The sequence below is a fragment of the Gallus gallus genome, chromosome 2, assembly GCF_016699485.2.
Source record: "Gallus gallus isolate bGalGal1 chromosome 2, bGalGal1.mat.broiler.GRCg7b, whole genome shotgun sequence".
Classification (NCBI taxonomy): Eukaryota; Metazoa; Chordata; class Aves; order Galliformes; family Phasianidae; genus Gallus; species Gallus gallus.
The window spans coordinates 42217861-42233489 of record NC_052533.1 but is presented as its reverse complement, the minus strand read 5'-3'; the positions used below and the strand labels follow the sequence as shown (position 1 = coordinate 42233489).

The 15629-nt window shown below is 41.3% G+C and overlaps 2 protein-coding genes across 2 annotated transcripts in view; one reads left to right on the top strand and one right to left on the bottom strand.

Moving 5' to 3' along the window:
- ACAD11 (acyl-CoA dehydrogenase family member 11) overlaps nt 1–15629 on the top strand; it is a 28113-nt gene that overhangs the window by 8795 nt on the left and 3689 nt on the right. Inside the window, exons 11-16 of the mRNA NM_001396899.1 lie at nt 178–316; nt 431–538; nt 1704–1802; nt 12922–12988; nt 14984–15069; nt 15296–15367. Of these exons, the coding sequence (NP_001383828.1) occupies nt 178–316; nt 431–538; nt 1704–1802; nt 12922–12988; nt 14984–15069; nt 15296–15367 (571 nt within the window). The remainder of the gene's footprint in view (nt 1–177; nt 317–430; nt 539–1703; nt 1803–12921; nt 12989–14983; nt 15070–15295; nt 15368–15629) is intronic.
- Nucleotides 3828–8487, bottom strand: ACKR4 (atypical chemokine receptor 4). The gene is made up of 2 exons (XM_025147497.3): nt 8400–8487; nt 3828–5815 (listed from the first exon to the last, which is right to left on the bottom strand). The coding sequence occupies exons 1-2, from the start codon at nt 8474–8476 to the stop codon at nt 4735–4737; spliced, it is 1158 nt and encodes a 385-aa protein (XP_025003265.2). The 5' UTR covers nt 8477–8487; the 3' UTR covers nt 3828–4734.

Genomic DNA, 15629 nt, shown 5'->3' with positions numbered 1-15629 from the left:
GGACATCTGAACTTTAACTCAAAACCGTACCCGCTGAAAATAGCTACTGAGGAAAGCCATCAGATATACTGGACTGCGTGTTAGACATAGGAAGGAAGAAAATGGTCAGCAAGCCAGAATTTCATTGCTCTTTGAAGATGTATTGCTAATGATTTTCCCTGCTGATTCTCTGAACAGGAAATGGCCAAAGCAGAAGGTCTGTGGAATCTTTTTCTCCCAGCTGTCAGCGGTCTCAGCCAGCTTGACTATGCGCTAATAGCTGAGGAAACAGGGAAGCGCTTCTTTGCTCCTGAGGTTTTCAACTGTCAAGCACCTGGTTAGCAAACACTGTGCCTTAACTATGGCACTGAGAGCATTAAAAACATTGGGCATCTAATGCCTTACCATTTGTGCATCTCAAGAAATAAATGTAACCACTCGTTTCTCACAGACACTGGAAACATGGAGGTCCTGCACCTGTATGGGACTGAAGAGCAAAAGAAAGAGTGGCTGGAGCCTCTTCTGGAAGGGAAGATTAGTTCTTGCTTCTGCATGACAGGTAAGTTTTTATTCCAGAAGACAATGAGAGGCAAATGGCAGAAATTTGATGACATACGCAAAAAGTATAGAATCTTAAGTTGTTATGTGTTAGAGAATGCAACCTGTTCTGGTGCCTGACGCAGTGGTTGGCAACCCTGCCTGCAGTGGAGGGGTTGGAATTAGATCATCTTTGAGGTCCCTTCCAACGCAAACCATTCAGTGATTCTGAGAATTAATACAGGAATTTCCACAATATCTTTGAATGTGTTTGAATATGAAATCATCTCCACGGTGTGAGCACAAAGTGCTTCCTCTCCTTGATAGTTACCATTTCTCATGTTCTATCATATTACAATTTCCATGTATTTTCAATTTATTTTTACTAGTAGTTAAATATATTTTATTGCATGAGCCTGACAGAGTATAGAATTTATCCTGGTTTTGTAATGTGTTTTTGCATTCTCTGGAAACATAGACACAAGTATGATGATTTTGATAAGTATTGTAGTTTTGCAGTAAATCATAGCGATTTTAAGACATAACCTGAAGATAGTAGCTCAGCAATATATTGCTGTTTGATCTTCAAAGCTCGTGGCATCTCTGGAAAGCTGGGCCCTTCATTTAGGAATGTAGCTTTTGAATATGTGATGTCAAAATCTTGATCTTCCTGCATTAGCAGCAGTTAACAAAACAGCCTTGCAGAGCCAGGTGGTCACCAAATGGGAGAAGATTCTTTCCCTTGAAAGGTGATAGTCTTTTCTGTTTCAGATGATCATTGGTGATGCTTTTTTGGCAACTTTATTTCATAATCCGTCTGATAAGTAATTTAAGTTTCTTTACTTTTGTTTGAGAAAAGCCTAGGAGAACAAAGGCTGAGAGAGATGATTGTTATCTACAAGTAGACTGGGGGAAGGAAGGATTTAAAAACATCAGGAAAAGAAGAAGTCTGTTTACTATAAAGGGTTCAACAACCAGCAGGTTTAAGTTGGCTATGAATGATATGTCATCAGAAAATAGAAAATCTTTGACCACAGCAGTGCGGTACTGAAAACAGCTTTTTCTGCTGGGAGCAGAACAGTGACATTGTTTTTAGAGTATATCTAGATCCATGTATTTGTGGCGGTAGTACTACAGCTTGTATATTTAATACAGTGGTGTGTGTGTTGTTTTTTTCTTTAACACAGAACCTGATGTGGCTTCGAGTGATGCCACCAATATGCAGTGCAGCATCGAGCGAGATGGAAATAGTTATGTGATTAATGGCAAAAAATGGTGGAGCAGTGGTAAGTACAGAAACACTGCATAGCATTGACTAAGTCTAAAACTCTTCCTAAGAGTTGGAATAAATAAATACAAAATCTGAAATGTTAGTCTTCCATTTCTGAATTGGAAAATTTCTTTCTCTTGAGTAAAGACAGTTGAAGGTAAAACAACAGAAGAAGCAGAATTGGTGGTTTTGGGTCCGTTTTAGAACCTCTGAATTTAGTTCAGAATGAATGCTGCTATTGTTCTTCAAATTATACCTCGTTCCCTTAGGCAGCTTACAAGTTTATGGTCATAGTCTTAAAACCTTGTTTTTATGAAACTGTCTTTGGCAGCTTGTGTTTGAAATTTGAGTGTATTGTGGCATTCTGGTAAACTTCAGCTGATTGTTAATGTAGTTTGTGATGCTGCTGGTCTGCTTCTAAGAAGTGATTTTTCTTTTTTAGTAAGAAACTTCCCAGAAGAATTGGTAGGTTGAACTATTAAGTGCTGAATGTCCCTGACTTTGGAATACTGTTTTTGGTGTGTGTGTTTGTTTACCAAAACGTAAGTGACCTATTCTGAAAAATCATCACTCAGTGAGAGTTTGGAAGCTAACTAAATAAACTGAGTTGCTAACCAGAGTGAAACTTGAATGTTTCAAGTACCTTTGTGTGGGCCAGCTCCCTGTGCAGATAGACTTGTGCAATAACAGGACTCACCAGAAGATAGAGCTCGCTCACTTTCCTAGCAGTGCAGATCTGGAGGCAGAGGGAAGCATGGTGTCTAGTGTCTCAACCTGAAAGCACCACTTAACTGCTAGCTGCTACCCTTGTTCTGGGACAGTGTCTCCCAGTTATGAGTTGCAGTTCCTGAGGAAGTAATGGGAAAGTTCTTTTGGAGGTCATGCACAAAATATGTTACTCATAAAATGTGTTCACAGAATCACAGAATGACTTGGGTGAGTTATGTGCGTCACAAGCTGGGGAGGAATTTTTTATAAGGGCAGGTAGTGGCAGAATGAGGGGAAATAGCTTTAAACTGTAAGAGAGTAGATTTAGACTAGGTATTAGGAAAAAAACTCTTTACTGTGAGGATGGTGAGACACTGGAACATGTTGCTCAGTGAGAATGTGAATGCCCTCTCCCTGGAGGCATCCAAGGCCAGGCTGGATGGGGCTTTGAGCAACCTGGTCTGGTGGGAGGTGTCCCTGCCTATAACAGGGAAGTTGGCAATGGGTGATCTAGTTGTTCATTTTCTCTCTCAAGTCTGGGTGAACATGGGGACCTTGGATGTTTGGGAATTGCAGGAGCCTGACAGCCCAGTCAGAACATCACTCCAGGTGCAATCACTCAACTCACTCATACAGGATGTCCTTTGCGTCATGGAAGGACTGGAGATTATTACCAAGCTTTGTATTCATGCTTTGCACATTTACAGTAAGCCTAGTCTGGTTTAAACATATCAGACTGATGTATGCGTAGGCCATGTGTCAAGCATTGCTAATTGCTCCACTATTCCTCAAAATACTGAACAGAAGTTCTAAAGGCTTTTGTCATCTCAACAGAGAGAAAAAGCTTGTGTCTTGCTTATGCTGCAGCTGTTTGTTGTCTGACATTGTAGAGCTTTTCCATTTAGCCCACAATTATGTAATTAGGAACACTGTCTGAAAATGAGAGATTCTTGTCTTTCATAAGCTCTTTATTAGAGCCCGCAGGATGGTTGAAGGCTGAGACAATATGCTGTAAATAACACTTCTTTGTGTGTGTTTAGAAAGCTAATTTGTCAATGTATTTTTAAATCCTTCTAGAGATAAATGGGAAAACTGCTATTGTTTATTTTTCTTTTTCCTGGAATTCCCCCCATCTCTGTGGCAGCAGATAGCTTTTGTACTTCCTAATGGAGAAACTATAGATACCTACCAATCATGAGTTTATGTGAAGTCAGAATCCCTCTCATTCACACAGCAAGTCTTTTATCCTGTGACTGATTAATCCTATGCTAGGGGTGCCAGTACCTACTAAAACAAAGCAAGGATAAGTATACAAAAATGAAAGTCAGTACACTTTGAATACTCGTATGTTTTATTGTATCTTTGCATATTTTAGAAGGCTATAGTCGCCTCCCTATCTCATTATTTTACAAATTCCACCCAAAAATTCCAGGCCCTGTATCTGAAGGTTAACTTTAAAACTTTTTCTTGCATTTCTGCTCATGCTTTGATTGCATTACCTTGACATTCATGTTTGATCTTATGTTACAGAGATCTGGAATGTGCCTCTTTTTGGCCACTGGGCTTGTTGAAGTTTAGGGTGAGCAGCAAATGGAGAGATGTAAGATTGTTTTTGGTAGTTATTGAGCAGGAGTTAGTGTTTCTTACACGGGGTGTTCTTGTTGCTATACGTATGTATAAACACATAGAAAATGGCTTTTTTTTGCTTCTCTCAGTTGTGAACTGGTATCTCATTTTAAGCTGCAACTGTGTCTCTGAAGCGGGAACTAGAGAGAAAAAAATGGAAGTGAGTTATTAGTCAAATGCTGTGAAGTTTTACAAAATAGTTGAAGAACCACGATATTATTGGATCTTGGCACAAAGGTTCCCATACTGTCATTTTATCGCTGATGGTTTCCTTTTCTGTTTTAAGTTGGTGGTTTGGATATGTGCAGAATTTTCATTACACAGCAATTTAATATCCTGTTGCTGTGACCCTTTTGACTTTATTGTTTTCTTTTGTTTGCTTTTTTATTTTTTTTAATAAATACCTTAATTGTTTCCAGCACTTTCAGTATTTTTTCATGCCTGGTGCTTAATTTGGATCATGTTCCATTTTTGAACTCCAGTGTAGTGTCTTGGCTTGTCTGCAGGGTTTTAAATTCATCTGAAAGATGACTTGCAGAGAAACAGCTGTTGAAATAATAGCCCCCAGGTTAGTAAGTAATCCCTGTTTTGATTAAGATAATGCAAGCAACAGTCTATATAGTGAAGCTAATTGTTTCTTCAGTACGGGCTTCAGAATTCATAGAGATCTCTTCAGGTACTTCATGCTGTTGTTGTCTTCTCCAGTACCCATAATTTTTTGCTATTTTCATAACACGCATTTTAAAAGAGGCACCCAGGAAGGCGTACAGAATTGGGTTCAGGCAGGTGTGAAACAGAGCTATGCTCTTGGTGACCTGGAGCGCAACGTCTATGGTTTTACTCGCCTCACAGTCGGTAATCAATAGGTAGATGCTATCTATGGCTCGCCAGAACTTAATTATGTTGTAAGGTAGCTGAGTAATTATGAAAGCAGCCACTACTGCCAGCAGAACCATGAAAGGTCTAGATTTTTTAGCATTTGCAGATCTAAAGATTGCCCGAGCAGTAACTGAATAGCAGGTCACCATTACTAGGAAAGGAAGCAGAAACTCCAGGATAACTTCTAGGATCTGAATGGTTGCTTTTAAAAGTGTTTCCATGTTCGTTGGAAATATAGGAAGGCATTCATTCCTATTGTTGTGTGTTATGACTTGGTTAAATATCAGTTCAGGGATGCTGAGCAGTACGGCAGACAGCCAGACACAGATGCAGGTAACACTGCAGTGTTTTCCAGCTCTTCTGTGACGTTGGGATTCAGAGGTAGCCCTGTATCTATCCAGACTGATACAGGCCAGGAACAGCATGCTAGAGCTGAAATTCATGGTGTAAAGTGAAGAAGTGAGCTTGCACATTGAGTTTCCCAGTTCCCATCCCTGCACTGCATTTGCAGCCCAAAAGGGGAGCGTGAAGAGCAAGAGCAAATCAGCAATGGCTAGGTGCATGATGTACACATCTGTCTTGGTCTTTGGTTTCTTGCAGTAGGCATAAATTGCAACCACTAATGAATTTCCAGCAACTCCAACAGTGAAAGTCAATGCATAGAACACAGGGAGGAATACTTTCATGAATTTTCTCACATCTTCTTTTTCACAGAGAAACTCGTATGTGTTATAATCTACATCAGAGTTGAGATAATGCTCATCGTCCTCAATCCAGTAATCAGTTGAGTTGTTCACAACCCAGCCCATGGCAAAGCTGAAAGTCAAATAAAAAGAAAAAAAGGGGGGGTGGGGTTGGGAAGAGATCAAAGAAATAGTACAGGTTTCAAGTTTTAAAACTTGATATGTAAAACACAGCTGTCCCATTGAGTCAGTTCCTGAATGGCCATGGAACAGGATGAGTTTAGTCTGCTCCTACGGAATCAAAGCAATGTGGGTACCCTGAATCTTACTGCTGGAGACAGCTCACAATGGTATGCACCCGAAGGAATCTTACCAAATACAAAACTGCCCACAAGCACCCAAACAGTTCTCAACCTCGACTGTTTTGTCAAGTCTTAGCTCATGACGAATTCATTCTGTAAACACTCGGGCTGTATCCTCACTGCCTGTTTAAGACTGAAGTTTAAATGTTCTCATCTTCAGTCTTTAGCAAGTCACATCCTAAAGAATCTTCTCTAGTAGCTGTGTTCACTGAGTGATTGGCTGACCTTCTTTCAGTTGTAAACTACGGTACTGCAGTGCCACATTCCCTGGAAATAAAGGGCATTAAGATTTCTTCATGGCAGTAGCAAAATGCTGCCGAGGATGAAAATCACATATCCCTTTCTCATCTTCTGCAGTGTCTCAGAATTTGAGGTCGATGTTACAGGAAAACAGATTCTTGTCAGATATTCTGCACAGAGCTCTTAACCCATTCTTATTTTTTTCAATCTTGGCAAAACTCTGAATACCATCACTGTTTTTTAGATAAGGTTTAAATGAGTGGTTGCTAAATCTTTGTTACAAACAGCATCTCCTCAAAATTATTTTTAATGTGTTCTGTTTGCTGGGAAAAAAGGTTACTGACTGATGTCATACTCAGGAACACAGAGCGGTTAAACAGAACAGAAATTATTCATTGCTGTCTTACTTGATATTTCTTCCAATACTTGAAGGGAGCATATAAACGGGAGGGGGAACAGCTGTTTACAGATAGGATAAGGGGGAATGGTTTTAAACTGAGACGAGGAAGCTTTAGGTTAGATATTAAGAGGAAGTTTTTCACACAGAGGGTGGTGACGCACTGGAGCAGGTTGCCCAAGGAGATTGTGGATGCCCCATCCCTGGAGGCATTCAAGGCCAGGCTGGATGTGGCTCTGGGCAGCCTGGTCTGGTGGTTGGTGACCCTGCACATAGCAGGGGGGTTGAAAATCGATTATCTTTGAGGTCCTTTTCAGGACCTCAGGCTATTCTATGATTTTATGAGTTACATATAGATACATATATCCAGTGAATCTGCTATATACACTTTATAAACTGTTTTAGATGGCCATTAACTGTTTGGTTTGGCTTTCACTCTTAATGACTTCGTTGGATATATATATATTTTTTTTTGCTAACATTTCAAAACACTTTCCATTACACTTTAAACAATGATCACTCTCAGTGTAAGACTTGTCATCTGTCATTTACCGGTGCCTAACTGAAGTGTGAGGAAGGGGAAGTCATGTAGTTCTGTTTCTTAGTCCGGCAAGGGTTATCTGTTCTGTGCCTGACAGTATGTGTTAGCAGCATTTTTCAGCAGGGGTAATCCTTCACAGCTTTATAGCACTTTGAGGAGAGATTCAGACATCAGCTGTGAATGTCTCTTGTTTTTAGTAGAAGAGTACAGGGCAAGTTTAATCCTCTTAGCCAAGGCTAGAAGAAAAATAAAACTTTAATTGAAAAGCTTGGGCTGTAATCTAAACTGTTACTGCAGAGCCCATCTGGGAGCACTTAATCAAATTGAATCACAGGCAGATTTGCTAGAAAGCAAAATGATAAACATTTTGGTACAAACTTTCAGAAGTCTGGGTATCACAAAGCACTTTGGCTGTGACACGGAGCTTGCGCTGCTGCCCAACGTGATTTTGGCTGACTGGAGTCGGTGATGGAAAGAGATATGTAGTGTTCAGCTGTTGGTATTTCTCTCTTAAAAATAAAGACACGTTTTGGCTAGCATACCTACTCATGTTTGTCACTCCCGCTTGTGTTGTTTCTCAGGCACACGTGCGTGCACATTACATAAAGCACTGCTCTCCTATGCAGCTGCTGAATGGTGGTGGAGGGGGCTTAGCCTCTGTCCCATGCAGTGCTCTGAGTGGGATTTCTTATAGAATCAAAGCAGTGTGGGTCCAGAGACGCCTCAGGATGATGTGCACAGAAAGGAATATTCTCACGTTCAAGGAATGTTACCCCATACAAAACTACCCACAGGTACCCAAGCAGCTCAGAACTTCGGCTGCTTTTTCAAGTACTGTTTTCTAGGAGATATAGGTTTCTTAACAGACAGCACTGTATGGTTTCTTGTGGTATTATTCCAACCTTCCATTCAGATACAGATTCAGTGTTTCTGTCTGTTTAAACTCGATGTGGGATTGCACAAGTACATATTGAATGAAGTTAATATTCCCAGTTTAAACAGATGTTTTTCCTTAATGCATTGAGCAGTAACCTGTCTGACCAAAATAATCCAATTTTAAAATTGGAAATGACATCTCTCTATAAAGCCAGCCTAAGTAAGAGTAAATCCTAGCTTTTCTACTTGTAAATGTATCCCACTTAGCATGCAGAGCAGTGAGGAATAAAGCAGAACTAACCTTTTGTCAGCTGCCTGGTAGGAGATGCTGTAACTGAGATGTGCTTCGGTGAAATGGTCTGAGTTGGTCCGACGCATTCAATTTTGTCATCAAGCACCACACCCTCATCTGGAAGGCAGTTGCACTTTCGTTTTGAGTTGCCAGTTTAAAAAACAGTAACAATAACAACAACAACAATTTCTGTTTTCCTTGGAACCTTTCGTATCGAACTCTCACGTTTCCTATTTTCCTTCCCGTTGAGCCCCGAATGCAATGTTCTCTGGAACCTCAAGGCTCTTTTCCTATTTCTCAGTGTTGTCCAGACATATGCTTCACATAATCAAGAGGCTTTTAACAAATTACACATTTAAAACGTGAAGAGGAGAGAAAAGAGGAGAGATCTGTCTGGGGCAGCTGCCAGCAGGGAGTCACCGTATTGTTTCATCAGAGCAGTACTGCGCTTTTGATGGCTGCCTATAGAAGGATTTAAGAGAGCCTTATATGCTGTGTTTTAGTAACAGCAAAAAGATAAGTCTGCTTTTTGTGAGACAGAGGAGTTTTCTCATTCAGTATTGTGCTGTGGGACAAAATTGGGAATATGATAGCTAAAGGGTGTGAAAGAGGTGTCAACAAGTACGTGAGCAGATAGCCCTGCACTCTGTGGGAGTTCTCAGGGCCTTGGATGTTGCCAGTCAGGCTCATAATCAAGTCACCGTTTGGTAATGTTTTTTTATAGGAACTGTAAGCAAGGCAGGTGTTGTAGAAGAAAAATAAACGATGTTGTTTCCTCTGAGGCAGTGTTTCTTCTGCTTTGGTGTGTTGCCTGTGTTATAAAGCGTTGATAATTTTACAGGAAAGGAGGGCTGGAAGGGTTCCGAGTTTTGCATGCAGACGTTAATGCCTTTGCACCGAGGTGTGGACTTACCCATAGTAAGAGTTCCTAAGAAGGCTGGATCTTGCCTAAATTTCCATGGTCTGTACAGCTCAAGTTGCAAGAATTATCTTCCGCAAGAACTATCTTGTGCGGAGTGTCAGGAGTCCCTCGTGATCTTCTGGAGTTTTTATTCTGTTTGGATTTTCCTGTATCCTTGTGAGTTTCAGTAAATGCAGTATTGATGTCAAACAACAGGGAGAGATGTTAGGCAGACCAGAAGTCAGATTTTGCTTTTTGGCATGCTGGCTCAATCAACCCACTTGCTGTGGCTGAATCAGTCTTCAGTCTGTGATTTGAGTACTTGGGAACATAGGAAAGGAAAGGTTCTTTACAGTGGTCAGCGCAGAATGTAACAGGCAGATTCTTATAGCTTCACTTGCATTCACAACAAGAAAGAAAAATAGTTTGGGAGAGGAATTAAAAGCTAAAGAGAGAATTCTGCAGTGTTTGTGCATAGTTCTGTAGTTTCCATCTTGAGCTGTCCTAGCACTTTCCTGGTGTTTCCCACAGCCATAGATAAGGATATTTGGGTTGCTTCCAACACGTCTGCTTCTTGCAACTTGTGTTATTGCTTAAGAGGCCTGGCTGTATCTCTTTAAAATAAGTGAATCTCTCAGTTCTCTGGAATTATCTTTATCTTGATGGAGACAATATTAAGACAGAGTTATCACGGTAGAACTGAGAAGGTTCCTATGGATATATGAGATGGAGAAGAGGGAAGAAAACATTCCTAAGCTCTGCAGCTGCTTTCACTGGCGCCATCAGAAGCTGTGAACTCAGGCTGGGAATAAGTAGTGGCCACACTCAGTGCAGAACTGAGTCGCCTCTGCTGATTTTCTGCAGATCCCCAGCACTGTCTGTCTTCCTGCTTCCTTGAGGACCCATTATAACTGTTCCCATACATGAGTTGGGTGTCCAGCGGTATTATCTGGAGAGAACTGTAGGACAGCAAGTGTGCCAAAAAGTAGAAAATACTGCAGCCTCTTGGGAGGGAGGTCCTCTTGTATCCATTGGAAGATCTCACTGTCGGCAACAAGTACCACACTGCCATCCATTGCAGGACAATCTGGATCATCTGTTCATCGCTGCCTTTCTAGGAAGTTTCCAAGCCAGTCAATGTCACCCCAGACCTCTGATCTTTAGCTGGGAAGGGCAACCCAGCAGGCTTATCAGTGCAGCAGCCAACATGACAAGAGTCATAGGTATTCTGAGTATTCACGTAGTAGATTGTCCTGTCTTAGTCTGCCAGTCAAAAATTTGAAGGCTGGACACTGAGAAACAGATACCTAGATTGCAAAAATGGTTACTGGTTTATGAAACAAGGCTACATAGCAGCTTTTTAAGGTAAAGTCTGTGCTGTTTGTGTCTATGCTACATTCAGCACTCTCTACCTGGAAGAATCCATATGCAAGCTGATTTTTTGAAGGTCAGTATGTTGAGTTATGCCCTCTGATAACAGTGATTAGGCAGCTGGTAGGATTCTGATCAACCCCTGGAGTGCATTTTTAAATATCCCTGTCTTCGCCTGTGTGAATATCTGAAGGGTTTAAAAATACAAAACGTTGCTTAAACTTACAGTGTCTCCATATGTAACAGTGTTGTGGTATAAAAGCTGTGGACAGGTTGTGTGGAACTATACTTAAAACCGACCTAACATCTCTCTTATTTCTGTTTGTTGGATTGTTTCTTGCAAAACCACTGCTAACTCCTGCCAAAAGGACAGGCGTCTCTGCTTCCTACCCCATCCTCCTGCAGCTTCTTTGAATTCCATAAGGAATGTTTGAATGCCATTTATAAATGAGGGATTTATTCCATCCAGGCAGTCTGCATTTTTTCAAAGCGATGCAGTCTTTCAGAGGCCTACACTGCACCAGAACTTCAAGGTTGGATGAATAGCTCTGAGGAGTGGGAATGGCCAGGAAGCTGTCTTCCTTTCCTGTGCATAGATGGATGAAAAGTTCATTTGGAACTTATTGGTGCTGCTTGAGAACTCCTCGCCAGACGTCTCCTTAACTCCTCACTGAGTTCAACTTCTGCTTTTTTTGTTTGTTTGTTTTTACATAGAATGGAGGAATTCTGCCCTTTTTGAAGCAGGGATATAAGTTGAAGATAGTTTACAACCGTTTATGTCGTGATTCCGGAAAATAACCTTTGTTGTAAACCACACCAAGATGAATGTGGTTTAACCACATGTGGAATTCTGTGGGGAAAAAGAAGTCAAATACCACTCATGAATACAGCATTTCTCTTTTTATGGTGGGATGCTGCCAAGTGTATGGTGTGCTATTTGGGGGCTCACTGCCTACTTGTTGTAGTTGACCAGAGGAGTCAACTATCTGAGATTCTACCAAGTTGATTGATCCCCTCCCACGCCAGCTTTTCACTCAGCTATTTCAGTGCATTGGTGTAGCGCAGCCTGTAGGCCACAAATAACTGCTCTTTGAGGACAGTGGATGAAGAGCGTGTTGCAGAAGGGGAAGGTAAACAACCTGCAGTCTGGCCCTCGGAGTTTGGTAGAATGAAAGAAATCTCTTTTCCCACTCCCTGGCCATCACAGGGGTGGTTCTCACAAGGAAGCAGCTCATCTCACTGCCCAGCTGATTGCACTGCGTAGACTTGAGGCTTCCAAGCCCGGTGAGAACAGTTGCCAGAGAAGCTACAAAACCTTCTTTGTTTGTGGCATCAAAACACCTGAAGTTGGCACATGTCAAATCTTTAAATCTCTGTGAAGCTTGACATCTCCCTTGTGATAGAGATAAAAGTGCTGCTGATTGTTACGTATATCAAGTATAATCCTGCCCTCCTTTCCCTTTGTTGCCTGTGTGAGATGTTGAAAGGAATGAGAGCAGGCTTTGGTACAAGGAAACTTTTAAAGAAAAAACAATAGTGGGGATCAGGTCTCTTAGAATGGTGGCACTTTAATCAGTGGTCAAATCTTTTAGGACTTGCACATTGGAATGGTACAGAGATGCGCATTGGCGGCTTGAAATGCTACCAAATTATTTGCAGATAACAATTTACAATGAGATTTTGAAATGCAAACTGAAATCATTTGCGTAAGGGGGAGCAAAACCCTAATCCCAGAGATGCTGAAGTAAAAAAGTTGTCAATGGTAGCCTTCAGTAGTGTTATTTGCACAACTCAATGGCTGTCGTGGGGTGGACATTTCATTCCCATACAACTCTTCCAGTCTTCATAGCTTCGAGAAGTTTTACTTTTGAAATGGCAGCATCACAGCTTCAGGTTTGCTTTTGTGTCACACGTTAAGCTGTAATGCAGACAGAAGTAAATAGATTGCTTTTCAAGTTCCTTCTTGTTCTCTTTTCTTCAGAAAGGATGGTGGAGCTGGACCCTGGAGGGTTTGGATATTTGGCTTTTGGTTCTCTCCTCCCTTTTACTTATTAAGCAATAAGATGGATTTTGTTACTGTCTGATTAAGATGGATTTTATTACTTACTGTCTGATTGCTCAGAGTGTAAACACAGAATTAGATTGCATGCTTTTGTTCTTGTAGCACGAAAGGAAAGATTTGTCCATATGAAGCTGCATTTGATTATACGCTGAGATTTTTAGACTGAAAACTATTTTTGTGTTTGTGACTTTTTTAAGGTGCCGGGAACCCAAACTGCAAAGTTGCAATTGTAATGGGCAAAACCAAGAACTCCTCAGCATCCAGGTAAGGATTTCTAGGAGGCACATAGGAGCTATCTATAATTTGTTTCCAGGAGGTGTCACTGCTCGCAAAAGCTTTAGATGTAGCAGCATTAATTGCTTTGGTCGGTTGGTTGGATGTGGCTGTGACTTGCAGAGGACTTCTGAACCTTTGGCTGTGTGCAGCAAAAAATACAGATGACCAAGATCCTGATTTTTTTTTTTTTCTTTTTGGTCATCTCTGATGACTGCAACCTCCCCATCTGTTCAGCAGCTTGCATCCAGGTGCCTCCCCTTCCATTGCGCTCATGGTAGTGCTTGTGCAGCTGTGTGATGGATTGGATCAGCAAATTCATAAGAGTAACCTGAGTTTGGAGGAGCCCCAGGGATCATGGAGGCCATTTCCTGGATCCATGGAGGGCCACCCAAAATCACTCCTTCGAATTTTGCCTCTCATTCTCACATGCTAAATCCGTGCGTTTGGGGCAGAATGCGTGTGTTAGCTTATGAGAAGAGTTTAGCTTAGCGAGAAGAGTTTATGATGCAAACACACCTGACACATTATGGAATGTTGCATTGCTACATCAGTAGCTCATTTTGTTTCCTTTTAATTGGCAGTTTCTCAAATCTCAGGCTTACAATTCACTTTCTAAGTCTGATTGATGAAAGCAGCTACCAAGATCTGCTTGCTTAAACAATAATAAAACCAAAACCTTTCAGAATATTCCTCAACGGAATGAATACATGCAGTGTCTCAAAGAGCTGAAGTTACCCACTAAGTTTTTCAAAAAAAACTATCTGCAAGCGTAGAAAATTTGAAACATGGGGTGTTTATGTGAAGTTATGTGCAGTGACACCATTGCACATCTTTAATCAGACCTTCTGATTCCATTTCTATATCATAGAGTCATAGAGTGGTTGGGGTTGGAAGGGACCTTTAAGATCATCTCCTTCCAATCCCCTGCTACAGGCAGGGACACCTCCCTCTACACCAGGTTGCTCAAAGCCCCATCCAGCCCGGCCTGGAATGCTTCCAGGGAGGGGGCATCCACAGCCTCACTGAGCAACCTGTTGCAGTGTCTCACCACCCTCACAGTACAGAATTTCTCCCTAATATCTAACCTAAATCTACCCTCCTTCAGTTTAAAGCCATTTCCCCTCATTGTGTAGTTGAATATATGTGAGTACAATATTCACTTCTTTCTGTTTAAAATAAATAACGCAGTGTACCTTGTTCAGCTGCTTGTTAGTGACACACTAAAACTGCCTCTTGCAAAAACATAAGCAATATGTAAAATACAAAATTTAAATGTAAAATGCTTTGCAAACTGGGCCTGCTGAAATCGTGCTACTTGTAGCACATACAACTGGAAACGTTTATATCTCTAAGTTGGATTTTAGCCCAAATTCCAGTGATTATCAGAAATTTCTGGATATAAATAAGCATTGTCTGTCTTCCAGCATCCAGGGTGGGTTGTCCAGCAGCTGTGTGAGCTGTGGCATATGCTGGGCTATCTGGAAGCTGCACAAAGGTTGCTGGAGGGAATAACATGATACTGCACTTCCTAGAGCTGGAGTTCAGGGACTCAGGAGGTCACCTCCAGTCGTGTGTGACTAATAACCCTCCTTAAATGTCCTGGAGGCATTTAAAAGTGAGGTTTATTTTCCAGAACTATAGGCAAGCTAAAATGAGGATGCTGATAAACATGTCTTGAGAACAAAGAAGAAAGGCTGGGGGAGGAGGAGGTGGACTGTGTGAGACAGAAGCAGATGGTAGAGCGTTGCAGAGGTGACCGAAGGAATAGCTTTTCATTCAAGGTACATTAGATGGCAGTGGTACGTTTGGTGGTCTAAGCACATGCCATACTACTGCATGCAGACAGGATGGCTGCAATATGCAGAAGTAAATGTCAACATGTAGTAATTGCTAAATTGAGGGTAAATAATAAAAACAAGCAAGGGAATAGGACAGGGAGGAGGCTAAAAATTACCACAACACGTACCTTCTGTCTTGATGCAGGTACAAGCAGCACAGCATGATCATTGTCCCCATGGACACCCCGGGAGTGAGGCTGATACGACCGCTCTCAGTGTTTGGCTACATTGGTAGGTGATACTACCTGTATCTGTTACTCCCTGTACCTGTTACTGACTGTTAGTTTTAGCCATCCTAGGAGCTGCAGTCATACTAATCAATGTTGTGTATGAAGCAGACCAGTAAAATGCATATAGAGAAAGCATTAGGAATTGAAGGTCTATTGTTTTGCTTTTTTTAAGCACAGACATTATCCTCCTTCATTTTACCCTGCTGCTGTTTTCTCTATACCTGTAGATGAGATCCATGGAGGACATTTTGAGGTACATTTTAATGACGTACGAGTACCTGTCTCCAATATGATACTGGGTGAGTTTCAATATTAATTGCTCCTTAATACGTACAGCAACAAATCAAATTTACAAAAACAGTGGTTTATTTTATGAATCACCAGAAATTATGTAAACATTTAATGGAGGATTCCTCATTTAAGATGTGTCCAGCTGTGGTTGGTTGAACATACATAAGAGGGAGCCCACCCATCCTTCAGCAGTCTATGTGCTGCTTGGATCTAACTTGCTGAGAGCAAAATGATGACCGAAGGAAGGATGTAGCTGTAGCTGTTGTGCAA